This window comes from Benincasa hispida, chromosome 1 (genome assembly GCF_027475165.1).
Source record: "Benincasa hispida cultivar pf3 chromosome 1, pf3_genome.v1.1, whole genome shotgun sequence".
NCBI lineage: Eukaryota > Viridiplantae > Streptophyta > Magnoliopsida > Cucurbitales > Cucurbitaceae > Benincasa > Benincasa hispida.
Window position 1 is genome coordinate 29,188,311 of NC_143478.1, and position 27,686 is coordinate 29,215,996.

The 27,686-nt window shown below is 33.4% G+C and overlaps 3 protein-coding genes and 1 long non-coding RNA gene across 6 annotated transcripts; 3 read left to right on the top strand and 1 right to left on the bottom strand.

Annotated features, from left to right (window-relative positions):
* Positions 1-975: 975 nt before the first annotated feature.
* LOC120069717 (uncharacterized) lies at positions 976-9,047 on the top strand. Of its 2 annotated transcripts, none has more exons than XR_005479648.2 (4): positions 976-1,258; positions 5,786-5,880; positions 6,031-6,158; positions 8,305-9,047. It is a non-coding gene; the product is annotated as an uncharacterized LOC120069717 (long non-coding RNA). The 2 variants fall into 2 exon arrangements; XR_016527694.1 differs by lacking the exon at positions 8,305-9,047 and adding an exon at positions 6,624-7,025 and having other exon boundaries at positions 6,031-6,503.
* A 265-nt stretch (positions 9,048-9,312) lies between these two features.
* LOC150038367 (uncharacterized) lies at positions 9,313-10,379 on the top strand. Its single transcript, XM_090310738.1, has 2 exons — positions 9,313-9,699; positions 9,777-10,379. Exons 1-2 carry the CDS (start codon positions 9,385-9,387, stop codon positions 10,254-10,256), a joined length of 795 nt encoding a protein of 264 aa, XP_090166864.1. The 5' UTR covers positions 9,313-9,384; the 3' UTR covers positions 10,257-10,379.
* Positions 10,380-18,451: 8,072 nt separating this feature from the next.
* Positions 18,452-21,815, top strand: LOC120069727 (stress response NST1-like protein). Of its 2 annotated transcripts, XM_039021517.2 has the most exons (3): positions 18,475-18,647; positions 18,788-18,863; positions 20,409-21,815. In XM_039021517.2, the coding sequence occupies exon 3, from the start codon at positions 20,829-20,831 to the stop codon at positions 21,474-21,476; it is 648 nt and encodes a 215-aa protein (XP_038877445.1). In that variant the 5' UTR covers positions 18,475-18,647; positions 18,788-18,863; positions 20,409-20,828; the 3' UTR covers positions 21,477-21,815. The 2 variants fall into 2 exon arrangements, with proteins under 2 accessions (XP_038877444.1, XP_038877445.1); XM_039021516.2 differs by lacking the exon at positions 18,788-18,863 and having other exon boundaries at positions 18,452-18,647.
* Positions 21,816-22,236: 421 nt separating this feature from the next.
* Positions 22,237-26,040, bottom strand: LOC120069726 (deSI-like protein At4g17486). Its single transcript, XM_039021514.2, has 4 exons — positions 25,391-26,040; positions 24,386-24,647; positions 23,284-23,351; positions 22,237-22,770 (listed from the first exon to the last, which is right to left on the bottom strand). Exons 1-4 carry the CDS (start codon positions 25,523-25,525, stop codon positions 22,489-22,491), a joined length of 747 nt encoding a protein of 248 aa, XP_038877442.1. The 5' UTR covers positions 25,526-26,040; the 3' UTR covers positions 22,237-22,488.
* Positions 26,041-27,686: the final 1,646 nt, after the last annotated feature.

Sequence of the window (27,686 nt, forward strand, 5' to 3'; positions counted from 1 at the left end):
TAAAAAAATGTTTGCAATAAATGAGTTTGCACAAAAAAAAATATTATTTTGTTGTATTAGTGTAAAATGTAAATAATTAAACGTTTGCACACAAAAAGAAGAAAAAAGTCACTAACCATGAAAATTGAATTTCACAAATTGGCAAAAAATAAGATAAGAATTAGTTTTACTTTTTAAAATTAACATTTATGATTGAGTTAAAATTAATTGAGGACTAAAATTGAGGGTCAGGGGTTCGAAAAAATTTGTCATTTTAGTATAATATAACATGTCTTTGGAGATGTAGATAAAAATGTTATGCAATTGAGTACTCAAGTTGTGTTTTGAAAATATGTTACAGAAGGAAAATCAAATAATTGTTCAATTTTTAAGCTTTTCAATGTTCATTATTGAGGGCTACGTAGTTGTAAAATGTTTTTCATTTGTTTGGAATATGTTTGGTATTAGAAATGGAAAAAATATATATTATGTAACTGAGTGTTCAAATTTGTGTTTACTATGTATTTACTTTATAGAAATTTGTTCTGTTTTAAGAATGAGAAAAAATAATAACATTTTTTAATGTTAAAAATTTTAGAAAAATATGCGTAGTTGAAAATTAAAAAAGAGAAAAAAATTCAAGACAAAAACCAAATTAGTTTAGAAAAGTTGCATTTAGAGATTCCAACTCAACTCAACTCTACACTTCAAATACAGACTTTCTAACTCAACTCTATACTCTGAATACAACTTTTTAACTCAACTCAATTCAACCGCCTAAACAAAGACATTTCAATTCAACTCTACATCCTTAATACAAACAATCTAATTTTACAAATAATCTAACACCTCACATAAATAATTACCAATGCTGGTCAATTCTACGCGCCAAAGGCTCCAACAAAAAAAATGGTCTAAAAACACTCGGCCCGTGAAAAATCACAATGGGCTGAAAATACTATGATTCAAATTTGGGCCTTGAAGAAAATTGGTCTCGCGATCCATTTCCCATTTGTAATTCGGGCTGAAATCTCCGGCGACGGCACCAGCTCGTTACCCCATGCTTACGGTTCATTTCCGGTGCCACTTCTTCTACTCACAGAACCGAGTGTTTTCGGAACTCAAACGATCACAATAGATTCTCAGTTTCAAGCAGAATTTCGAACAAGAGAGGACCAGCGTCGCTCAATTTGGAAACGAGTAAAGTTTAAATGGCTCCATCCAGCGGTATAGCCTCTATTCGTTGGGAGTTGATCTCATTGAGACCTTCGGTACTTTGGTAAGGAGTTATATAATCTGTGATTAGTTCTAACAGTTTTCGTCTTCAATAAGTAGCTAGCATGGTATGCAATTCGATTGATTACATAGGAATGTGTTCTAAATCAGTTATTTCGCTGTTGATTTTGCATCTCTAAGGGTCTGTTCGTATGATTCTTGTATTTGTTGATGATCTTATGCTTACTGGCTATGATGCCACTCTTGTTTAGTTCTACATGGATATGCAGAAGAGAATTCATATTCTCATTTGGACCAAGTTATATCTTTAACTTCGAATAACAAAAGAAGTGTGAAGGGAGAGTCAACGTTTTTTTGCTCTCTAGGACCTTTAAGCGTTGTATTCTTTTAGGTTTATTCCTTAATATAAGCTGTTATTGGCGTTCTCTGACCAATCCAATCTCCACTGCAGTACACATGGTGGTTTCCTATATTATCTCCATCTTTACTAATAATACCAAATCTGACATTCCCTCAGTTATAAACAAACTTAGTCAGCTTGCTCAGGCATCACCTATCGTGTAGTGCTAAGCACCTAAATAAGAGTGTTGAGGTATCTTAAGGGCACCATGCTTCTTGATTGATGCAAATGATAAGCCTGTTTATCAGGTCGTTCTCACCAGTTATCGTGATGCTAACTGGTCTAATTGCCTTGTTGAGAGCAAACCAATCGTAGGGACCACTGGATTAGATTCCAATTCTCTGCGTGTTTCAGTTGAATTAATTTGGCTTCAAGCTTCATTTCATGAACTGGGAATCTCTCTTGCTGTTATTCAATCTTCTGATGTGGTAATAACGGACCACTGCATTAGATTCCAATTCTGAGTTTCAGGCCCAAACTAAACCCATTGAGATTGATTTTTTATATGGATAATTGCGATGGGCAGCACTATTAGAACTAATAATTGAGTGTATAGCAACATTTTTAAAGAATAACAAATATAGCAAAATTTACCCACGATAGACTCCTATCAGTAATAGACTTTATCATCGATAGATCCTACCAACGATATAATCTATTACTGATAGACTCTGAAAGTTGGATCTAAATTTTACTATATTTGTAATTTTTTTTGCATCGTGCTATATCTACTAATACTTTAGGTTTGATTGCTATATTTGCAACTAGCCCTATACATAGTTTGTGATCAGATCTTGTAGATTGGAAGCTCGTCAATTTTCTTATTTAGATCAAATTTTCCTGTGAATCTTTCGAACTCACGTTTCTTGCTTCTCGGAGGTAAATTTGGCCTTGTAGAATCTTCTTCAAGTTTGAGGGGGGTGTCAAAGAACACAAAATGCTACCCCTCAAACTTCCCAACCAACTGTATCTCGTGCTTGAAATTTTCAGATTCTCTTCAATCACTCAGTATATGTAGATTGTAGTCTTGCTCTTTCTCAAAATTTCTAGCCAGATAATGAAAGCTGTAGAAGAATCCCAAATAAGTTTTCTTATCAAAATCACGGATTTCACTATTACTATTGTTGGCTGGGAGCACATGCACGTTGATAATCTTGAAACGGAGGTGTTTAGGTTTGTAAATGCCTTCAATGCTGTGAAAATAGTCCGAGTATGATTCTGTGCTCTATCTTTCTTGGGGTCTGATGTCTACTCTCGGGAAATTCTTGAATAAAGGCAAGGCCAACTGACATACTGTATGTTTGTATGGACTATATGGTATGTTTACTTTATGAGCTAGTATCAGCAGAATAGTTCTACGGCTTTTCTTATATTATGTTATTATTATAAACTTAAATGCCTGCACTAATTTGTACCTTAGAACGTGATATTTTGGAAGTAGCATTCATTGTGTGCTAGAAAATCTATGCTGGTTTTGGATAGGTACAACTGGAAGGGGGAAAAAAATTCTCACCGCTGTGGCCTGTTGAACCATCTGGCTAAAAGAACCCTCCTAGTGGGTGTCCCCTGAAATTGTTAATGCTTATTAAATGCAACGAACAATTTCAACCCCACAACACCAAGCTCTCTCTAGTAGAAGGGATTCTAGAGCTTGCTAAGTCGCAACATTAGCTTATATTTATTAATATTTTTTCCAACTTGGTTATTCTACCTAATTTCTATTTCTTTCATTAATAATTCTCATTGATGACCGTAGTAATGGAGCATGTTCCTTAATTGATTACATGACAAGATACTAGCTTTGAGCCTTTGAGTGAGTTGTAATGATACGAAATCAAAGGCATGGTGAAAACTGTGATACCAAATGATATGCCAACCTGGTAAGAACAAGTACTTCCTAAGCGCACATGGTAACACCCAGTAAACATACAAGGAACCGCTCTAGGGGAAGAAAGCACTAACCTTGATGGTCAAGCCTTTGAAAAGGGAAACTCATTCTCCATCCAAAGTCAAAAACACTCCACAAGTTTGAATGTCTCTTAAGGGCCTATTTGAGGGTCCAATATCCTATGTGGAAAGATGATATAGCCCCTATATCACTATTTGGCCCACTGAAATATCATCTCCCCTTTTCACTTTCTTTAATATGTGCACAGTAACTCTCATTTAACAACTCTCTCAGCTTCTCCACCCTCACTTCTTATGTCTCCTCCCTTCTCACACCCAATCGTCACTCTCTCCTCCCTTCCTATGGTCCACTTACGTTTTTATTTCTTTATTCTTTTCATGAGTTTATTTCATTATACTTCGAGTGCAATTTTTTTTCACTACATCCATTTTATTAAAAAACCATGTAATTTCAATCTAGTTCCATGCACCCATTTTTTACATTCAATTTACATACATCATTTTTTTCCTCTAATGTCCTGTGATAGAGTATATTAATAATTTATTATCTATAAATTATGTCATTCAAGTTTTCATTTTTATTTCTTTAATATATCAATTATTTGTATGTATAATGCCTATTAAAAAATCACAATATTTTGGATTAAATCTTTGTACACAATTTCTAAAATAAAGAAAATCTCTTCATATACAACATCAATATTCTAAATCTACTCTTCAAAAGCTCATTATAAAATCTCAATAGAAAACTCATCCGTGAATATATATGAGAAAAACCTAACGATATCCCTCAAATCAAAGAGAAGCAAATTTTTTTTTAAAAAAATGTCTCACTAAAATATTTAACTGTTCATTCATAACTCTTTAGTTCTCGATAGTTTTTAAAAATTAAACTTATAAATACTACTTTCACTCATTTATTTTTATTTTTTTATTTGTCTTACTTTTGTAGACTCTTTTCAAAATTCAAGTCATGATTGAAAATTATATATATATATATGTTTAGTATTAAAAAGTGGGAAAAGGTTTTAGAAAAAAAAAGTCGGTACGTCCATCCCTGGCTTAGAATTTAATTTCGTATTTTTAAATGTTGGGATTTCGTTGATTATTTACGATTAATCTTAAATTTTGACTGAGTTTTTTTAAAACAACAATAATAAAGAATTATTTAAAAGACAATAATTGAATACAAAAAATTGAATTGATATAATAATTAAATTATAAGATCTAAAAAAAATAGTGTTCATACAAGCAAATTATTTTGGAGTAAAACTAAACTAGATATCACAGACATATGAACTTTGCACACCAAAACACAGACATATGAACTCAGGCATAACAACTCTATATACCCAAACGCATACTTATAAACTTAGACAATGCAACTCTGCACCCTAAACACAGACATCAGAACTCCCCAAACATCAAAACTTCAGACATCTTATATCATCTCAGCGCCTCAAACAGCCCCTTGGGAACATGTAACATACTCTTGATTTGGAGCCACGAGAGGAACTCTTTCCATTTTCATTTTACCAAAATGTCTAACCTCTTATATCTACAAATGAGAACCCTAAAACTAACCTAACATGAATAGTGTTAGTTACAAGTTATTTGAGGGTCTCTAAATTGACAAAATGAAATACATCTGACTCCACTTTCGGATCGAAGAGCTTAACAGCACATTAAAAGTAAAGTACAAGGTAAGGTTGAAGGTTACAAGATAAACACCCAAATTATCCCTAAACCTTGAATAATCCCTAATGGAAGCTTTTGAGAATGGGTGTCTTCATGTTGCCTTCTCTCCACTTGTTCTCCTTTCTCTTGAAGTTCGATATCTCAAATGTTGAAGTGAAGATCCCTTTCTTCTGTGATTGATCTTAGTGCCATTACGTCCGATTCCATCTTCAAAGCTATATGCTAATGATCAGAGGACAACTTAAGGAATCTCAAGCATTAGTGATTGGACATTAGTAGATGCAACTACACAACGTGGTATGATTGCATTTCGACCACAACCTTAGTCGTGAGAAGTAACTCACCGTTACAAGATCATTAGCTTGAAGATTGATTGACGTTCCAGCTATTGATATCGCAAAATGATTTTCCTCAAGTTCCTTTTTGTCTAACTATGAACTCTAGCGAAATCTGTCGAGGAACTCTATGCTGCATTTTTTTTTCTGATGGAATGGAAACAAAACTAGATAAATTATGAAATACCAAATTTGCTGGTGAAGGACATAATAATTCTTTTTAATGCAGATTGGAGGTTAGACCATGAGTGCTATATAGGAAGCTTTTATCAATAATCAAACCAGTTGGAATTTCACAACTATTACCCTCTGAGAAAAAACAAGGTAATTAGCATTTATGACAATGTTATCCTTTAAACATGAATCAAATTTTCTGGAAAAATGAACAAATAATTAGTTTTTTTTCCCTGGATGTGCGACATTATATTCTCGACTAAAAAAGTAGGGGATAATCAGTTACTTCTTGCTTCACAGAATATCAAAGCTATCAATTATGGTGCAAAGTACTTTAAGGCAAAGCCTATTTTTGGTACCCAACATGAGTGAAAGTACTATGAGATCAATATTGGCCGAAGGATATAGAAGGATAAAGAAAGAAAAAGGTCATGTCCTATTCACGTTGGATTTATCCTCATGTTTCGATATTTTTCCCTTATTGTTGCTGGACTTTTAATATTAATATTATTGTTTTCAAAACTTTTTAGAGAAATATTGTTGTTTTGAAACTTATTAGAGAAATATTGTTGTTTTGGGAGTTCGAGGCTAGAGGTCGAACGTTGAGAACTCGACTAATGTTGAGGTCGAATGTTGAGAACTCGACGAACAAAGAAAAACTTGGAAACAATACATAGGTCGAAACTTCAACCCTCGACAAGGGAAATCTTGCGAATCTCGCTTAGGTTGTCGAAGGTTGAAGTTTCGACACACATCCATCCTCGAGATTGCAGGTTTATTACTTTTCTTTTTCCCTCATAGAGGAAATAAAGTAATGAGATGGTATACTATATGTATCTGTGTACTCGAACTGTTTCTAACAATCTATGCATTTTGTTATCATTTCGAATTAGACGGAGGCTTGTGGGATTGACGTGAGTAGGTGGGGATGGCTATATTTCTGAGAGCGAACTCCAGGCGAATATAAAGCGCATGGATACAAGTTATGCCTTGGAATGAAAGACAATTCCCTATGAACAAAATTTTGTATATTAGGTTGTCGAAGGTTACACACATGTCGAAACTTCAAAGCGATTAAGGAGATAAGTGGGCTGAAGCAGATTAAGGAGAGAGCAAGATTCAAAGCGAGATAGTAGGAGAGAGCGAGATGTTGAACGAGATTTTAAGAGAGAGCGAGATTCAAAGCGAGAATATTGGAGAGAGCGAGATGTAGTTTATATTGACTAATCTAACTAACATTGAACTTGGCAAAATGAAATGGTTGAATAATTGAAAAATGAGATTATTCAGGAATACACATTGAATGCTAGATTACGCATTGAGTTTCTAGTAGTAGATCTATAATAAAAAAAAAAGTGTTTGTGATTGTTCCAGAAGAAATGAAAGCTAGTAATCATTAAAGGAAAAATAACAACAATAACAGAGAGAGCGAGATATTGAGAGAGAGCGAGATCTTAGGAGAGAGCAAGATCTTAGGAGAGAGCGAGACTAAGAGAGCGAGAGTCTTCACTTTATTTGAACTTTCCATAGAAATATATATATAAAAAAAAAAAGCTAATAATCATACTATAATTGAATAATCATTAGACTATAATTGAATATATTAGAATATTATACTATAATTGAATAATCATTAGACAATAAATTGAATATATTAGATTATTATACTATAATTGAATAATCATTAGACAATAAATTGAATATATTAGATTATTATACTATAAATTGAATATATTAGATTATTATAATGTAAAACTTTATTGATTACAAAAAAAAAATTGAATATACAGTAGATTATTATAAAAAAAATTGAATATACAATAAATTATAATAAAAAAATTGAATATACAATAAAATGAATATATAATAAAAAAAAATTATTTATTATTCAATCCCTAACTATCTGGAGCCCGTCTTAGTAACGAAGGACACTTCCTTCGATTATGTCCTAACTGGTTACAAAATCCACATCGTTGTCGAGTGGCTGGTTCTGTCCAATCCATCTCGTTGTGATAACGTGAACTTTTCGGTCTACCAGGTCTTCTCAACAACGATGGATCAGGATGTAAGACGGGCATATTAGGGTGCGTGATCCAGTAATCTTCATGCGGTACAGGTTGAAATTGAGGAGAGTAACATTCAGCATACGTTGACAATTTGTAGTAGTCCTCAATAAAATCTTCGTAGTTCATGTTAAAATGTGAGCAAACGGCCATAAAATGCGAGCATGGAATGCCGAATGCTTGCCACTTGTTTCATTGGACAGAACCAGCCACTCGACAATGATGTGGATTTTGTAACCAGTTATGACATAATCGAAGGAAGTGTCATTCGTTACTAAGACAGCTCCAGATAGTTAGGGATTGAATAATAAATAATTTTTTTTTATTATATATTCATTTTATTGTATATTCAATTTTTTATTATAATTTATTGTATATTCAATTTTTTTATAATAATCTATTGTATATTCAATTTATTTTTTAATCAAAAATTTTACATGATTCTTTACCCTCACACTTTTCTCTACTATTCAATTATAGTCAATTTTAATGTATATATATATTTTTTCAGATCATGGCTTTAAACCCAAGACCTGTTGATCCTGATGTTTTGTACGACCAGTCCATTCATCGATCATATGTTGTATGGCGAGATCGTACTACTGGAGAAATATCTTGCAGACGTCGAGAGGCAGGATTTATTCAGTTGGACTGGCATCTGATCACAGCCTTGGTCGAGAGATGGAGGCCCGAGACGCATACATTCCATATGTCTGTTGGAGAGTGCACTATCACTCTACAAGACATAGAAGTGTTGTTGGGGTTACCTGTTGACGGTGAGCCGGTCACCGGAGTGATGTACGATGACTGGTTAGAAGTTTGTCAACTGTACCTCGGTGCGACCCCACCTGCCGACAAGATTAAAGGATCGAGGTTAAGTTTAATATGGTTAGGAACACAATTTCGTGAGCTCACAGATGATGCAGACGAGGAAACCGTCATAAGATATGCGCGAGCATATATACTACAAATGATGGGTGGAAGTCTGTTTTCAGATAAATCAAGTCATTTTGTTCACTTGATGTTCCTGCCACTGTTAGCTAACCTCCATGATGCGGGGCGGTATTCGTGGGGTGGAGCATGCTTGGCATGGTTGTATAGACAACTATGCAAAGCAACAAGACCTGAGGTTCGAGAGATAGCTGGGCCTCTCATACTTTTGCAACTATGGGCTTGGGAGCGATTTCCAACAATGGCTCCACAGCTACATCATGTTAATGACGCTCAGTTAGTTGGACGAGCCTACGGTTCTCGGTATGTTGTTTTAATTCAATTTAATTTTTATATCACTGATCTAGTTAATTTAAATTCTAAATTATCAATTTAAAAATTTAGGTGGAGAGACAAATTTTGTGTGACTAGGACAGCCACACATGTAGTCAACCAGTATAGATACATGTTTGATCTGCTTCAACCTGAACAGGTACATTACACTAAACCTAATTGATTATTTTATTCACATTTTTATTGTATTTGTCTTTAATATTCTCTAATATAATATTTTGTGTTTCAGGTTATTTGGGAGCCGTACAAAATTATTGTGCATACTTTGCCTAATTTTTGTACGAATGGTCAAAACATATGGCGGACGATGAGTCCTCTCATATGTTTTCACATTGGTGAGTGGCATCTTCCTGACAGGGTGATGAGACAATTCGGTTTTCAGCAGGATGTCCCATCGCCTTGTAATACTGAACCCGTACTGCATGATATTGACCTAAGGACTGGAGATTGGTCCGAAAAAGTTGCACATTTGGTAGTGCGATGGCACTATCGTGCAAGGTTTATTGCAGTGGGGGTTTCTCTTGAACAGTTTGACACAGATGTCACTCCAGAATATATTCATTGGTATAATAATATCACAAGGCGCTACGTCACTCGTCCGGGAGCAGCTGTGGGTCATCTGGTAAATGAATGAATATTATCTAATTTTTTTAATTTAAATTTATTTTAAATATTGTCTAATTGTTTTATAATTCACAGAGATCAAACAACAGTAGACTCCGTGAGGTTGCGAATGATCCGAACCAGGTTCTTGCTATATGTAGTGACAACCAAAGCTATATGGAGGAAATTCATTATATGTACAATATACCTATTGTTCCTCCACCAGCTCCTAGATGTAGAGGACCTGTTCGGGAAGAGGATGAGTTTGATAAGGTTGCACATAATGTGGAAGAGTTACCCCCTATGATGCAAACGCAGAGTCAAACTAATTATGTTAGTCTGATGACGATGATGTCAGCATTTAGTTCAGGACATTATGACTCAGAGGTTGGTCCTTTGTCTTCCTACGTGTATGGACATGGTCGGGGTCGGGGAGAGCATAATGAATATTTATATTATGAAGCGCCTGCAGAGGTATCAGAGCAACATCAAGAAGAACCCGAGCAACCTCAAGTTCAAAGTCGACGGCGACAACCAGCTCGAAATCGACGACGTCCGCCTCGTGGGACACATTGATTTTTGTTATTATTTTTATATAAATGAGATATTTAATTTACATTCTTTTTATTTTTGTGAGTTATTATTTTTTTAATTTATTCTTTTTAGAGTTTAAATAAAATAATAAAATATTTTTAGAAATTGTTTTTATAAAATGGAAAATTAAAAAAAAAATTAGAAAGAAGAAGGTGGAATGTGTAATAATTAAAAAGGAAAAAAAGGGAAATTTATACAGTATTCTCACTCTCTATCAAAATCTCGCTATTTCACTCTCGCTCAAAATCTAGCTCTCTCATAATCTCGCTCTCGAATTTGATTGGGAAGTTCAGTGGCAAAAAGAAGGAGATTCATTAGCTCGTTATTTATTCAACAAGCTTTGGAAGGAATTCCAGGGGACCTTATAAAAATTTTAGAAATACGATATTTTGATAGAGGAAGGTCTCCGGAATGATAATTAAATAGACTCAATAATAATGTTAGGAAGGTCAAGGTCGAGGGTTCAAAGTTCGACGTACAAATGAAAGGAAAGTTAAGGGTTCAAAATTCGACCTATCTATGAAAAACTAGGTCGAATTTTCAACCCTCGACTTATTTAAATATATATATTTATAAATAGTTTGAAAACAACAATATTTTCCTAAATAGTTTCTAAAAGGACAATATCCTCTTAATTTTCCCTGTTGTTGCTTGTTTTTCATAGATATATATATATATGTTATTCTAAAAATGGGTCCATTTGTTATTTGGTTATGAACCAAGATAAACAAAGTTTTTTTTCTTGGAGTAACAATTGAGATTGGCGGTTCGAATTCCCCTACCCTTAATCGGTGTTATTGCATTTTTTCTTTAAAAGGGCTTCTTATTCTTACAAGTTTAACAAATTAGGTGTGCAGCACACAAGCTTTGGTTTTGCAAACATGTCAAAACCCCAACTCAGCCCACATTTCAAAACGTAAAATGACGTTTATGCTCTCCACGTTTCAACTTCACCTCCCTACATTTTAGGATTTCACTTTTTCACTACAATTTCCTCACTCTTCTCCTTTCAATTTCCTCACTCTTCACCTTTCAATTTCCTCGATCAATTTTCAACTCCCCTTACTCTCTTCAACTTCCATTACTCAAGAAATCATCGATCATTGTTCATCGTTCATTCACTGTTCACCGTCCGTTCATCTTTCTCGACCATCAGTGTATCATTTCGTCTTCTTCCCCTATCATTGTGTTGATTGTTCACTGTTCGTTCACCTTCCTTTCAACATTTCTTTTCCCTTATTCAATCTTTCATCTTCCGACCATCGCTGTGTTGATATATTTCAACCAAAATGGCAAGGTATTTCACACTTTTTGCCATTGATTGATTTTTTTTTCTAAGTTTTCTATTATTCTCTTTTTGTCGATTACTGTTTTTTTTTTTTTTTGTCTTTTAATTTGTTGACAATATTTTGTTGTTTTCTCATTAAATATTAACAAAACCGGAGAAAGATTGAGAAACTAAAACAAAAAAGAGGAAATAAACTTCAAAAAAGGTGAAAGTTCAAAAAATAGAAAAAAACAAAAAACAAAAAAAGAAGACGTCATCGAATAATGAGGTAAGTATTGTACTGATACACTTAATCCACTTGATACATTTTATATGTTTGATACACTTGATGTAATATTGATACACTTGCTATGCTTCATTGATACACTTGGTGTAATTTTGATACACTTACTATGCTTCACTAATACACTTAATGAATTTAATATACTTTATACACTTAATATACTTCACTAATATACTGTATATGTTTTATATGTTTAATATATTTGATGCACTGCTGATACACTTGGTAAGCTTCACTGATACACTCGATGGATTTAATACACTTGATACACTTCCCTTTGATAGACTTAAAATACTTCACTGATACACGTGATATGTTTTATATGTTTGTTATACTTTATGTACTGCAAATACACTTGATATGCTTCATTGATACACTTGATGGATTTAATAGACTTAATACACTTGATATCCTGTTGATACACTTAATATACTTCACTAATACACACTTGGTATGTTTTATATGTTTGATACACTTGATGTAATGCTAATACACCTGATATACTTCGTTGATACAACATTTTATATGCTTAATACACTTAGAATATTGCAAATACCCTTCATATACTTCGTCGGTACACTCAATTGGTTTGATATACTACATTTGATTGTACTGATACACTTAACAGATATACTTCACTTGATTGATTTGTTACACTTGATACATTTGATATATTTGATGAACTTGATACTGTTGTTATATTCGATACACTTGATACATTTTATATACTTGATACACTTGTTTGCTAATGCATTTATTTTTATTCATTATAAATTTGACTGATTTAATTGTTTTCACTTTACTTGAACAGGATAATGTTTTATCGAACCTTGGAAACAAGGTTCATTACTATGCAAAGTTGCAAATATTAGAATCAATTGTTGAAAAATTGATTGAACAAATGCAAATGTCTAGGAAGGGTCCGTTTGGGCACCTTCTTGATATTCAAATCAAAAAGTGTCTTGAACAATTATTAGTTCACCCGATAAATCCACTTATGAGACTTTGATTTTCAATCTAGAGGGCAATATTGTAAAATTTGAACCGAGAGAATTTTATTTAATAGCTAGCAAGGTTTGATAAAACATTATCCTATTAAGTAAAGTGAAAACAATTGAAGTAGTCAAGTTTATCATGAATACAAACAAATGCATCAAGTATATAAAATGTATTAAGTGTATCGAATATAACAACAGTATCAAGTTCATCGAATATATCAAATGCATCAAGTGTATCAAATCAATCAAGTGAAGTGTATCAGTACAATCAAATGTAGTATATCAAATCAATTGAGTGTACTAGTGAATTATATAAAGGTATTTGTAGTATTTCAAGTGTATGAAGTATATAAAAGGCATCGTTTGTATCAACATTACATAACGTGTATAAAACATACGAAATGTTTATTAGTGAAGTATATTAAGTGTCTCAACATGATATTAAGTGTAATAAGTCTATTAAATCCATTGAGTGTATTAGTGAAGCAAAATGTATCTGCATTACATCAAGTGTAGCAAACATATAAAACGTATCAAGTGTATTAGTGAAGTATATTAAATGTATCAACATAATATCAAGTATATTAAATTCATCGAATGTGTCAATGAAGCATACCAAGTGTATTGGCATTGCATCAAGAGTATCAAACATATGAGGTGTATCAGTGAAGTGTATTGAGTTTATTAAATCCATCGATTGTATCAGTGAAACATACCAAGTGTATCAAACATATAAAATGTATCAAGTGAATTAAGTATACCAGTACAGTACTTCTCATTATTGATGGTGTCTTTTTTTTTTTTTTACTTTCACCTTTTTTGAAGTTTATTTTCCTCTTTGTTATTTTTAGTTTTTCAATCTTTTCTCTGTTTTGTTTATATTTAACAAGAAAACAACAAATTATTATCAACAAGTTAAAAAGAAAAGAAAAAAAAGGTTGAAAAGGAGAATAATAGAAAATTTAGGAAATAATAAAAAAAAAAATCAATCAATGACAAAAAGTGTGAAATACCTTGCCATTTTGACTGAAATATATCAACACAGGGATGGTCGAAGAAGATGAAAGGTTGAGTAAGAAAAAAAATGTTGAGAGGAAGATGAGCGGACAGGGAACAATCAATACAATGATAGAGGAAGAAGACGAAATGATACATTGATGGTCGAGGAAGATGAACGGACAGTGAATGGGGATCGATTGTTTCTTGAGTAATGGAAGTTGAATGGAGTAAAGAAAGTTGAATGCTGATTGAGGAAATTGAAGGGTGAAAAGTGAGGAAACCGGAAGGTGAAACGTGAAGGAATTAAAGTGAAATCCTAAAATGTAGGGAGGTGAAGTTGAAACATGGAGAGCATAAACGTCATTTTACGTTTTGAAATGTGGGTTGAGCTGGGGTTTTGACATGTTTGCAAAACCAAAGCTTGTGTGTTGCACACCTAATTTGTTAAACTTGTAAGAATACAGTATATTTACTTTTCCTTATGAAAATATCACTTACGTCGTATTCCTATGTTGTATATCAATTTCTTAAAGGTTGCGGTTGGTAATGATTTTATAATTAAGTTTGTCAGGTTATCCTACGGACAAATTTGTTATACAGTGATGTCACTATTTTCTTCAAGATCATGAGGGTAGAAAAGCTTTGGTGAAATATGTTTTGTTCCATCTCCTTTAATATGTTCCTTTGATTTGGGATATGTATGTTATATTGTTTTGTTTATAATATCATTGGAAGAATTTACTAAAAGATAAACCACATGTTCCACAAATACATATTCTTGATTAGTCTCGTGAATTGTAAGAATTTCAGTATGATTTGAGGAAGTAGTTGTTATGGTCTGTTTCACTGATACATGTGAACAGATAAATTGTTTGAGATCTAGCTTTGTGTGGAATAGATGAATATCCAAAATCTGCATAACCAATTAGTTCAAATTTTGATTTATTTGAATAAAATAAATTCTTATCAATCATATGCTTAGTTTCATTTCAATATCTTTTTGTTGGAGAAGAAGTGTATCTAACTAATAAATTTATTGAAAATGTAATATCTGGTCTTGTATTATTAATAATATACATGAATGTACCAATTGCACAAAAACATGGTACTTTAGGACCAATTAGTTCTTCATTATCATCTTGAGGTCGAAATATTAGTTCTTCATTATCATCTTGAGGTCGAAATATATATTTTCCCATATCTAGTGAATGAACTTCTATTGAAATGTTTAATAAATGTGTTTTTTCCATATATAATCTTTTCAAAAATTTTCCTATATAAGTTGACTGATGAACAAATATTCCATCTACTAAATCTTCAATTTGCAAATCAAGAAAAAATTTTGTTTTTTTCAAGATCTTTCATCTCACAAATTCTTTTTAAGATATTCTATTACTTTTGGAAGCTCTTTAGGAGTTTTAATTATATTTAAGTTGTCAACATATATAGTTATAATAATAAATCTTGACTGTGATTTCTTTATAAAAACACATTGACATATTAGATTGTTTTGATATCCTTCTTTCAACAAATATCCACTTAAGCGATTATACCACATTCATCCTAATTGTTTTAATCCATATGGCGATCTTTGTAACTTTATTGAATATAATTCCCGGGAATTTGATTTATATGTCTCAAGTACTTTAAACTCTTTTGGGATTTTCATATAAATATCATTATCAAGAGATTCATATAAATATATTGTGCCTACATACATAAGATGCATATCCAAACTTTCATACATAGTCAGACCAATTAAATATCATAATGTAATTACATCCACCACTGGATAATACGTCTCCTTATAATCAATGCCAGATCTTTGTAAAAAAAAAAATCTTGTGCAACTAGCTTTGCTTCATATCTTGTGAACTTATTATTTTCATTTATTTTCCTGACAAATATTCATTTGTATCCCATAGATTTGACACCTTCTGGTGTTCGGACTACTGGTAAAAAAAAACTGACTTTTTTAAAGTGAGTTTAATTCTACTTCGATGGCTTCTTTCCACTAAAGCCAATCTTTTCTATGTTGACATTCTTCAACGGATTTTGATTCAGAATCCTCATTTTCAGATATAATATCAAGAGCAACATTATACGCAAAGATGTTATCAATAAATTACATTAGTTCGATTTTATCTTTTTTTCTGTCATTTTATCAATTTCTTAATGGGTATTCACATCCTCAACCAAGTCTTCTTGACGATTAATTATTTTTCTTTTTTGAGAATTTTTATATTTGGAACCTACTGATCTACCACGCTTCCGGCATGTTTTAGACTCATTAGTGACAACTTGTTTTGTGGAGATATCAATTTTCAAAGAAACATTTATAGCTGATATATGTAATTTAGTTACTTTTTTGCATCTATAAACGCATCCAGTGACTGATTTGCTATATTTTGCAAATGAATTATCTTCTGAACTTTAAATTTATATTGATTTAACAACTAAGATGCATTCCACGTAATTTCTTTTGAACTTAATTCTTTACCCTAATATTGGAAAGTTTATCTCATCAAAATGACAATCAGCAAATCGTGCAATAAATACATCACCTGTCAGAGCTTCAAGATATTTAATAATTGATGGAGAATATGAGAAATATTTGGCTCATGATCATAAGCTAATTAGCTAATTGTAATGATGAATACTTATGATAAACTATTGGCCTAATGTGTACAAGTAATGTTGCATGCAAAATAACATATCTCCGTATAGATGTAGGAAACTTGACTCTCATAAATAATGGTATAATAATTAACTGCAAACGTTTTATGAATGATTCTGCTAAACCATTTTGTGTATGAACACGAGCTACAAGATATTTGACACGTATCCAATTGACATACAATAATTATCAAAAGTTTGGGATGTAAATCACCACCATTATCAAAATGAATGGTTTTAATTGTATAATCAGGAAATTATGCTCTTAACTTGATGATTTGAGCAAGTATTATTGCAAATGCAAGGTTTCGACTTGATAATAAACACACGTATGATCATATGTTGAATGCATCTATTAATACCATAAAATACTTAAATGGTCCACTTGGAGAGTTAATGATCCACATATATCATTATGAATTCGTTCTAAAAATGTAGGTGATTCAATCCACACTTTAGTTGGTGATGATCTAATTATTAATTTGTCTTGAGAGCAAGCATCACGTTATAATTCATTAGATTGAAGAATTTGCTCTTCAATGGATTTTCATTTGAATTCTCAATAATTCTTCTCATCATTATAGACCATGGATGACACAATCTACATGCCAAATTGTAAATATATCTAGATTTATGGACTTCAAATTCATTGTTGCATATGTTTCAATTACTTGTATATGAGTATAATATAATCCAAAAGATAAAACAGGTAACTCTTCCGGTATATGTTTTTCATATGAGATAGTAGATATGATATAAGGATACTACATATTATTCTTTCTATTATTCTTTCTATCAGTTTCAATATGATAATCATTGCGACGTATATTTTTAAAATTAAGTAGATTTCTCTTTGATTAACTAGAGAACAATGCATTGTCTATTGTAAATTTTGTTCCTCCAGACAAAATAATATTTATTTTTCCAAACTATTTAATTAGGTTTGCAGAACATAGTATTGTGTAGACTTTTGCTTCCAGCATTGTCAGTTTGGAAAAATATTTTCTACTTGTAAGTATTGTATGTATAGTTGCACTGTCTACCAGACATAGATCTTTTTTACTCATTTTTTAATCATCTAACATATGAAAATGATTCTCATTTCTTCATTAAAAGAAAATAATTATAATAAAAAACACAACACTTGGAGTATACAAATTTAACATTTACTAAGAGAAAAAAAAATGAAGATGGATAAAAAAATACAACAAGTTTACATATTTTCAAAGTCAAAAGAAACACTTGATGTTCCATTAACTATGTCAATCTTCTCTTCAGAAGATTCAAAGAAGTTCGTCACATCTAAATTTGTCATTTTCTCCTTTTTCTTCTAGGAGACTTGATAGAGATCAACTAAGTGTTTTGACGTACAATATATAGATAAATAAAATAAATAAAAGAAAATATAATAGATTTTAATTCTCCAATATACTAGAAAATAAATAAAAGAAAAGAAAAATATGAAATTAGAAAATTCTCCAAAATCTTCCACTTTTTGCTATTTTCTTTGAGATTTCACCAATGTATGTGTGTTTTCAAGTTCCATCAAGTATCTCTATTTATAAGCAAAATGACAAGTAAAAAGTGGTTTATTTAAACTTAAGAGTGAGTATTTACAAGACACATGACAACATACATAACATGTAGAGGAAGTGACTTTTGGCTTTTGACATTAAGATTAGGTATCTATTTTATACACAATTTGTGGTATTTATAATAAATAGATTTTTTTTTTTTTTTGGGTCAAATTATTCATTCATGAAAGGAAAATTGTAAGCAAAAGCAAGTTGGGAAGTGGGCCAGCCGATTGAAGCCGAGCCGCCAAGAAGGTGTCAGCCAGATAATTTTAGATGCCCCCAACTTTTACATCAAAGCCAGCCATCAGATGCCACGTGGTGGGCTTTGATTTGTCTGTGAAGAATTATCTTCACTCTCTCACCAAGTCAGTTTTTTTCTATTTTACTATTTCTCCGACATCACTCCGTTTTCTCTCTCTCTCTCTCTTTCCCTTTCTCTCTCTCTGGATCCGAAATCGGCAAAATCTGAACCCTAAATTTCTTGGGGCTTTCACTTCGTAGATCGCGATAATGGAGATGGGGACCTCTTTCTATTTTCTACCGTTTTGAAAGGTTTAGCTTCTCTTTTCTGAGTTATTTGATCCTCAATTTGAATATTTATCGTATTCTTCACACATGTACCTTCTGCACGACTTACTTCTGCAACTCCTCTGTTGTTTGCGGTCTTTCCCTTTCGTTCTCTTCACCACTAGGTTTATGGATCGCTTCTGAATCCAACGTTACAGGATCCGATCCCTAATTTTCTATGATCGTACTCTTAATGAGACGGTATATCTTCAGTTGCTACTTGTGTTTATATGCTTCAGGTTTTAACATTTTATTCTCTTTTGCTGTGATTTTTATGCCGTTTCCCTATACTGCGACATCTTTGCCGATCAAACGGTTTTAAAATCTGTGATCTGGGTATCCTGGACTATAATTTAGCGTAGCGGCAAAGAGATATGTGATTGAGCCCCTAATCTCTTTTCATTTTGATTTCATTTTGAAACATGTATGCTTTCTTGCACGGTGATGAATTAGGATTGAATTATCTGGGTTTTATTTAATCTTTACATTTTGCATATTGTAGATTTGGATTTGGTGTTAATGTCTGTGGAAGTAGTTTAAGAAGTCTTAATTCACGTTTCCATATTTGATGGAGTTCACTACTCACTATGAATGACTCATTCTCATGGTGGAAATTGCTTGGTTTCTAGACTTTTTTTTTTTTAATATCCGTGAGTGTTTAAGTCAAATTACGCTCACCTCGACTAATCTCACTAGAGAACCTGCCTCACCCTACAACATTTTGTTATCAAGAAAACTCGTTAATTCTTAGGTAGGTGGCCACCATGAATTGAATCCTTGACCTCCTAGTCATTTATTGAGACTGTCTCCTTTTTTACCACTAGGCCAACCCATGATGGTTTGCTTGGTTTCTAGACTTGGTTCCTGGTTTTTAACATGTTTAGTTTAATGCCCACCCAAACTTATGGTTTGATCAGAGGATTGTGCCTAAGACTAATTCAACTACTATTAGTCAATTCCTAAATACGTCACAGTTGAACCGTAAATGGTGTTGGGAGCAAAGTCTGAGTCAAATTTGAATTGATGGTCATTTATGCTTCATGTGCTCATGGATATAAAATGCCTGGTTAATAGGCTTGATTGCAGGTTTCGTACATGTTAAGTTTAATAACCTAAACTTGAGTCTCAAATAGATGAAGTAACTGAAGCTAATTCATTTACTAGTCTAGTTAAAAATACATAGTTAGATGGTGGTGAGACATGGGTGTAAAGTCTCAGACAGATTTTAATTGATGTTCTACATTCATATTTATTTGGACTTTTCTTCCTGAACAACCACGTGTGGCATGGTATACGTGAATGAAGGATGGTGTAAGTGAAATTGCATGCAAAAGGAAGAGAATGAGGGTGGAAGGTTGTGACCAAAAACTTAAGCTGTGAGGCTCAGACGGCCAATTGCTATGCAATTCTATAATTGCTATATTTATGCAGCAGTATATGGTTTTAGTGCTATTGAACATTCCTTCCTATCATTTCACTGATATTTTTTTAATTTTTGCGTTCAAGTATCTGCATAAGGCGTGTTTCTTTCATAGCTAAAGCAATTTTAGTTTACCCATGCTTTTTACTGGTAACTATGAGGTGCCTAGTACTTGATGTACGATTATATCATTGTTCTCTTTTCTTTATGGGTCTCCTACTACGTTTGTCCCATTAGCTGTTGAATGAGTTTATAATAAGCAATTTTTTGTTTTTTTTCCTTTTTCTAAAAGTTTATTGATTAGTTTATTCTAATTCAATCCACAGCCATCAGGGAAGGGCTCATATGAGTTGCACGATTTTAGACAGTTTAGTGTTTTTTGCAACAATTGGAATATAATAAAGCATCTCTTGGTTCATTTGATATGCACAAAATGGATAAGTGGAAAGGTTCTGGAACACTAGGACGACTGGGGCCGAGAGGTGGTTCTATGACTTCTTACAAGTATGCTCTTCTGTTGTCACCTGTTGTCTCTTTCTGGGATTGCATTGTCAGGAAAATGAGGTATTCCTTCAGACCTGAGTGGGTGTAGTGTTTAGGATAGTACAATATAGTATATTTTAATAAAGTGATCCACTATAGATTTTATAGTATCATGATGAAAGAATGGAAAAACAATTACGAGGATATATATACTACTTACAACTAGTTCTTTGAAAAGGAGATTGAAAATATTAGAGTTAGATATGGCTAGTTTTGTGGCTAGTATGGGTAATAAAGGACAACCTATCGTGAAGAAAGCAAAAAAGAAGCAGGTGAAGGATGAGTTGGATCGTCAGAAACAAGCTGAGAAGAAAAAGAGGCGGTTAGAAAAAGCTCTTGCCACTTCAGCAGCTATTATATCTGAACTTGAAAAGAAAAAACAAATGAAGAAGGAAGAACAGCAAAGACTAGACGAAGAAGGTGCTGCTATTGCTGAGGCTGTTGCTCTGCATGTCCTGATTGGTGAAGATTCAGATGACTCATACAAGATTCTTCTTAACAACAACGGTCTCAACCCTTGGGAGTGCCCTGGGCAGTTCGACCACGTAATGAATGTTACAAGACCTGCCATTCCAGTGCAGGAGTTCGGGAGGTGTTCCCTTGAAGGGACTGGTTGGACCTCTAATATCGAAAGATTTGGATCAATGTGGCACGGTTTTAGGAATGACTACTGGTCAGTTTCAACTGGACCTTATGCTGAAGATCACCATGTGTTATACGAGCAAGTTGATGGTGCTGTAAGTGAGATTTCTGCTGGTATTATAGCAGCGCAGGCTGTCTCATCACTTCAGATAACAGTAGATGGGGATGAAGAAATAGACGTTCTTAACAGAATGCGAAGGGGTATGTAAATTCCACACATTTGAAATGGAGGTAGTTTGGTTTGGTACATGTTTGCAGAATTGTTTGCCTCTTCATTGTCGACCTGAATCCTGTCATTTATCTGGGAGATTTGTCGTCTTTTTGTGGGGAGTAATAAGTTATCTTGTACCCAGAGTCGTAGTCGTTCTTAGACCTTAAGCTTTCAAATTCAACCTTGTGCAGTTGATGTGTTGGTGTGCTCCAAGGGCACGCCCAACAACAGTTAATGCATTCTTGCCAAGGTTGCTCACTCAGATCCCTTAGTCCTGTGGCTTGTTGAATTGTATTTTATATGAATTTGTATCATAGAAATGTTTCAATGACTTTAACTGGATTGCTTTTTCTGCTTGGGATTGAATGCTGCAATTAGTTACTAATTCACGTACACCAAACGTTTGTTTACAGTTGTAAATTGTTTATATCTGAGAATTTTCCAGATATGTATTCGAAATGTGTTCTTTTTCTTTTTTCTTTTTGCAAAAAAAATATGAGGCGATTGAAACTGTTGAAATTTAAAGGTATTAGAATAGAAGTGACGTAAAATTGACAATCAACAGAATTTTGTTCTCCATCATTTGAGCCAGAAACACTGTTGAAATACATCTCGAGTTTTTCTTACCACTTAAATTTGGTAAAAGAAACAATGACGAACCCAAATTTAAAGAGCTAATTTCATTTTTGTTGAAGTCAGGAAGTTGAAATTTCCATACTTGCTACACTGTACAAAACGAACATTCAAGCAAAATAAGATGAACCGAGAAATGGCTTGCATTATCTAAGCCATAAAAAGATCAACTTAAACCTTTCGCCCACTTGCAATGCAGTGACTTTGTAGGATTCTGCACAGATTATCATCAAGATGCAAAAGGGGCAGTGCCCTAAACGCACACAAATCAATATATTTCTCAGTAATAAAAATGAAATTTTACACTTAATGAAACAAATAAACCTAAGTTCATCAACACGACTTCCACTTGTACCTAACAATATTCCAGAACGCTTTTATATATCCTGTTGCGATCGCGAATTGAGCAATATTGGAGTCTCTTCATTTGCTTTACGTTGTTGCTGTGAACCTTCAACTCGATTCCCTATTTCTGAACTACTCGACGGTTTGGCACCAGTAGTAATAAGATTCTTAAACCATGCAGCTTGAAATCTTGGAGTACTTCTATTTGAATTACTAGTAGACTCTGGAGAAGATATGACGTTGTTCGTGGCCCCTAGAAGAAAACGATAAGCCACTTTGCTGGCCGATATGATCTCTGTCTTCGCTTGTTTGAACTGCAATCACCCCATATAAAAACCAACAAACCACGTTTAGTTCATCTCACATATTATAATACCGATCTCCTAGCATGTAGTTTATAACTTTCTTCTCTGGACAAATGAATAAATTGTCTAGCTTTTTAGGTACTGAATCTTAGGATCTTAAAAACCAAAATGACACACAGATCAGACATTGGAGATTGAATGGTAACAAAAATTTTGACCAAATTCCATAACACCTAAGATAACATATAATAATCTTAAGAACGTATTGCATGCAGATCATTCATGTATATCCATTGTGCATGGATCAATTATCCTACACTTCATACCTAACAGCAACAAGATCAGTACTGCTTTTGCAGAACAGAAACATTTTGAAATATGGCCACATGCAAAGGGCCAAGCTAATGCAAGTTGTGGTAAAATTCCCTTAGAATATGCAACATGATGCATGATTTCAGTCCAAAAGGGCTCATTACGGCATGTAAGATGTTATGCGGTTACATGTTGCAGTAAAAATCTTACACGAACTGCTGTATTTCCAGCTACTTCCAATGCAGCATCACCAGCATTGGCAAACCGGTTAACCCAACCTACAACAGAATAAACATCATCAGACTTTTTCTCCCAAAAAATAATCAACATCCTCTAGTTAAAATAGAGGAAAAAGAAGTCCCCTCACGGACCCACAATCCTTCCCCATCAGTCTTCACATGGTCTGTCAAATATTTGCCGAATAATATCTCAATGAGAAAGAATTCTCTACCAGTTTAACTCCACTATTTCATCCTATGACATCACTATCAAATCCAGATCTTCAAATATTCTAAATCATACAACCAGTGCATCCTTGAAACTTCTCACTGTTTTCACACCTTTTACCATTTGTTACAAAGATTATAGACTAGAATATGGAAAATATAGAAAAGAAAATCAATGGCGAGCAATTGTTAGGAGAGGAAAAGACTAGGAAAAAGTAACTTTCATGGACTTCCAAAAACAGAAAATAAGAATGGACAGTCACAGAGAAGAGAAGAGAACAGTTAATTTAATAGAAGAAAAAACTAAAGTTAAGAGAGAGAGAGAGAGAGAGAGAACTGAATAGCAAGAAAATGAAGATGTATTTCACAAGATCTATGCTTCAAATAGGCCCTAAACTCTGTTAAGAGCCATGATCCCCACAAGATGTAAAATAGTAGCCTGTTATATGATTCCGCGAGTCTTCAAAATGTTCTGTTTGCCTTGCTGCAGAGTTGATCCCCAGACTAGGTTGGTCCTACGTGTGTGCCTCAATATCTCAAAAAGACAATAATGTACTTATTATTGACATACTTGGTGAGCTTTTTAGAGCAATATAGGTCATTCTTAATCATAAATGATTCCATTTAAAGGTGGAACCAATATCACATTATATTAAAATCGAGGTGATGCAAATATATACCGAGTGGCCAATGAGGGAAGGTTAACACGATAACATAAATTTTGCAAACCTAGAAGTATTTCTGTGTTATCTCCATAGAACATCATAAAATAAATCTAGTTAATGCTCAAATGCACAGAGAAAATGTCTCAAAACAAAGATCTTATGATGATAAATCATAATGGTATGAACTCAGATAACATTTACCTGGAAGCTTTGTTACATTGAGCATCTCACAGAACTGATCACAGAAGTGGTTACAGTTTCTTGATAGCAAGTCATACGAACTTCCAGGCCACTCTCTACTAAGCTCTCTTAAAATCTGATTCACCTTGAAAATCGAACAGTTTGTTCTACCAAGGTTAATACTTTCACGATATGTGTACATTGGATTCTGTCCAGAGGGGCAACTGAAAACTCCAGTTCCTTGCTCGCAAAACCCAAAGGACCATTCATCATCTCCATAAACCTGTAGTGCATAGCACAATCAGTCCAACAATCCGTCCAACCATAAGAAACACAAGTGTGTAGGGGAAAATGTAATTGGCAATGAGCAAAATGGTGAAAGCTTCATAAGCCTTGTAGTTCTTTTGAGAGTAATTACATACTTACGTAAAACCACCATAATTGTCAATGTTAAGCAGATGAAATAACAAATACCTTGACAAATAACATTGCCGTAAAGAATTTCAGAGTAAACTTTATGATTATCCATGGCCAGAATGGGAGTTGAAACATAAGCGGAAAAATGATTAACAATGTATTGCAAAAAATTCCACATTTCTTAAGGTAGAGATAGAATAAGTAACGTTATCTTACAATCTAGAAAGAACCAAATAGATCGAGTTTTAACATCCAATCAAAGTCCAATATCCCCTGTACAAAAACCATTTCTAACTGAAAAAGATAGATCGAACAAAATCACTCAAAAATCTTATCTACTAACAACAATATCAACCTGAATCGGAGCAACACATAGTAATACTACTGGATCATTAAGCAGACGCTCCCGCTAATATAAAAACCTAGCCACACTGACATTCACACTTGCAAACCAATGAAGATACCAATTGATCATCTTAAACTGAAAAGCATACCGGATTACCGGGAAAGGGTAACAATATTACACAATCGAAACCGTCAATACTAACTCCACATAAACATGTAAATACGTATTAAAAAAAAGAAAAAACAAAGGAGAAAGGGAGAAACCTGAACAGCGCTATGGAAGATACCGCCTAGACCAATTCCATCCTTGAAGATCTTGTTGATATTAACAATTGTATTGTTGGTCTTATCCGATCCGCTATTCGTAACGTCATATATATGCAGTATCACGTCAGTCATTTTTCAAGAAAAACGCAAAACCAAAACCAAAACCCAAACCCTAAACTATAAAACTAGTCGTCTTCTTCCTTCTCTTCTCTCTGAGAATTTGAAAACACAATTGCCTGCCCTAACCCTAAATCTGCCACCGTTTCCCCCCTGAAACTTGCCTCGCAATGAATGTCTCACAGTTCGAGGAAATGAGTTGTATCAAATTAAATTGGATTCAAATGAAATCAATCAAATTCAAAACAACCTTTCAGCCACCGTCACCTCTTTTACTTCATTCACTATGATTTGCTCTTTCGCTGTCTCTGATTTCAAAGTTTTTCTTGACTCGAAAATCGAAATCTTTGTCTCTGATTTTCCTCCCTTTATTTTTCTTTTCTTTTCTTTCTTTCTTGAACTCCAAAAAAGCGAATTGGAAATTGGAATATCAGATTGAGTTTTCGAACACACACACTATTGGATTTCCGATTCGATTGAAAGCTGTAAGTTACATTTTATTTTATTTTTTTAAAAAAATCTAATGTAATGATAATTTTTCTCTTTTTTTCCCCGAAATGATTGAGGAGTTAGGTATGATTACAAATTTGCCCTCGGGAAGGTTTAAAATTACAGAAATGGGCACGGAAGTACAGCTGGCGTGGCAGTCGGTGCCAGGTTGCAAGATGGATGGATGATGATGGAATAAGGCCGTTGTCTGAAATGAGTTGGACAAGTGGGTCCCACGTGGTCGTGCCTTCATTAACGGTTGAGCACGGACTCATAGTCTTGTCCATTAATCCATTGATATTTTTCATAACATTTTCGTAAGATTAAAATATCGTTTTTTATTTTGTACCTTCCAATATTTAAATTTAATTCATGTTTTCTCAATAAATTTAGAATTTAAGGAGCATTTGGGACAATAAATTAGTTATTATAGTTCTAAATTATTATAGTTGAATTATAATAATTTGTATTTGGGTATAGATTATTTTATTTTGGGTTATAATAGTATATGTTTGAGGTGTAAACTATTTTAATTTGAGAATAAAATAGTAAACACGGTAGCAAATAATGAAAAAAATGATGAATGTAAAATCTACATAAAATACTGTAACAAATGTGAGTTTTGAAATAATAGTTTTTACTGTAGTAAGAGTGATTACTATATTTTGATGATAACCTTTGCCACAACCCCTTAGTTTTTATTATAGTATATTGTTGATTTTTTTTTTAAAAAAAATACATGTTTTTTATTGGACCTTTAATATTAATATTGTTATTTTCAAAACTTATTAGAGAAATATTGTTGTTTTGAAACTTATTAGAGAAATATTGTTGTTTTGGGAGTTCGAGGCTAGAGGTCGAACGTTGAGAACTCAACGAACAAAGAAAAACTTGGAAACAATACATAGGCTGAAACTTCAACCCTCGACAAGGGAAATCTCGCGAATCTCGCTTAGGTTGTCGAAGGTTGAAGTTTCGACACACATCCACCCTCGAGATTGCAGGTTTATTGCTTTTCTTTTTCCCTCATAGAGGAAATAAAGTAATGAGATGGTATACTATATGTATCTGTGTACTCGAGCTGCTTCTAACAACCTATGCATTTTTTATCATTTCGAATTAGACGGCGGCTTGTGGGATTGACGTGAGGGAGTGGGGATGACTATATTTCTGGAAGCAAACTCCAGGCCAATATGAAGCGCATGGATACAAGTTATGCCTTGGAATGAAAGACAATTCCAAATTAGCTTTGTCTACGAACAAAATTTTGTATATTAGGTTGTCGAAGGTTACACACATGTCGAAACTTCAAAGCGATTAAGGAGATAAGTGGGCTGAAGCAGATTAAGGAGAGAGCGAGATTCAAAGCGAGATAGTAGGAGAGAGCGAGATGTTGAACGAGATTTTAAGAGAGAGCGAGATTCAAAGCGAGATTTTAGGAGAGAGCGAGATTCAAAGCGAGAATGTTGGAGAGAGCGAGATGACTAATCTGACTAACATTGAACTTGGTAAAATGAAATAGTTGAATAATTGAAAAATGAGATTATTCAGGAATACACATTGAATGCTAAGATTACGCATTGAACTTTTGGTAGTAGATCCATAATAAAAAAAAAATGTTTGTGATTGTTCCAGAAGAAATGAAAGCTAGTAATCGTTAATGGAAAAATAACAACAATAACAGAGA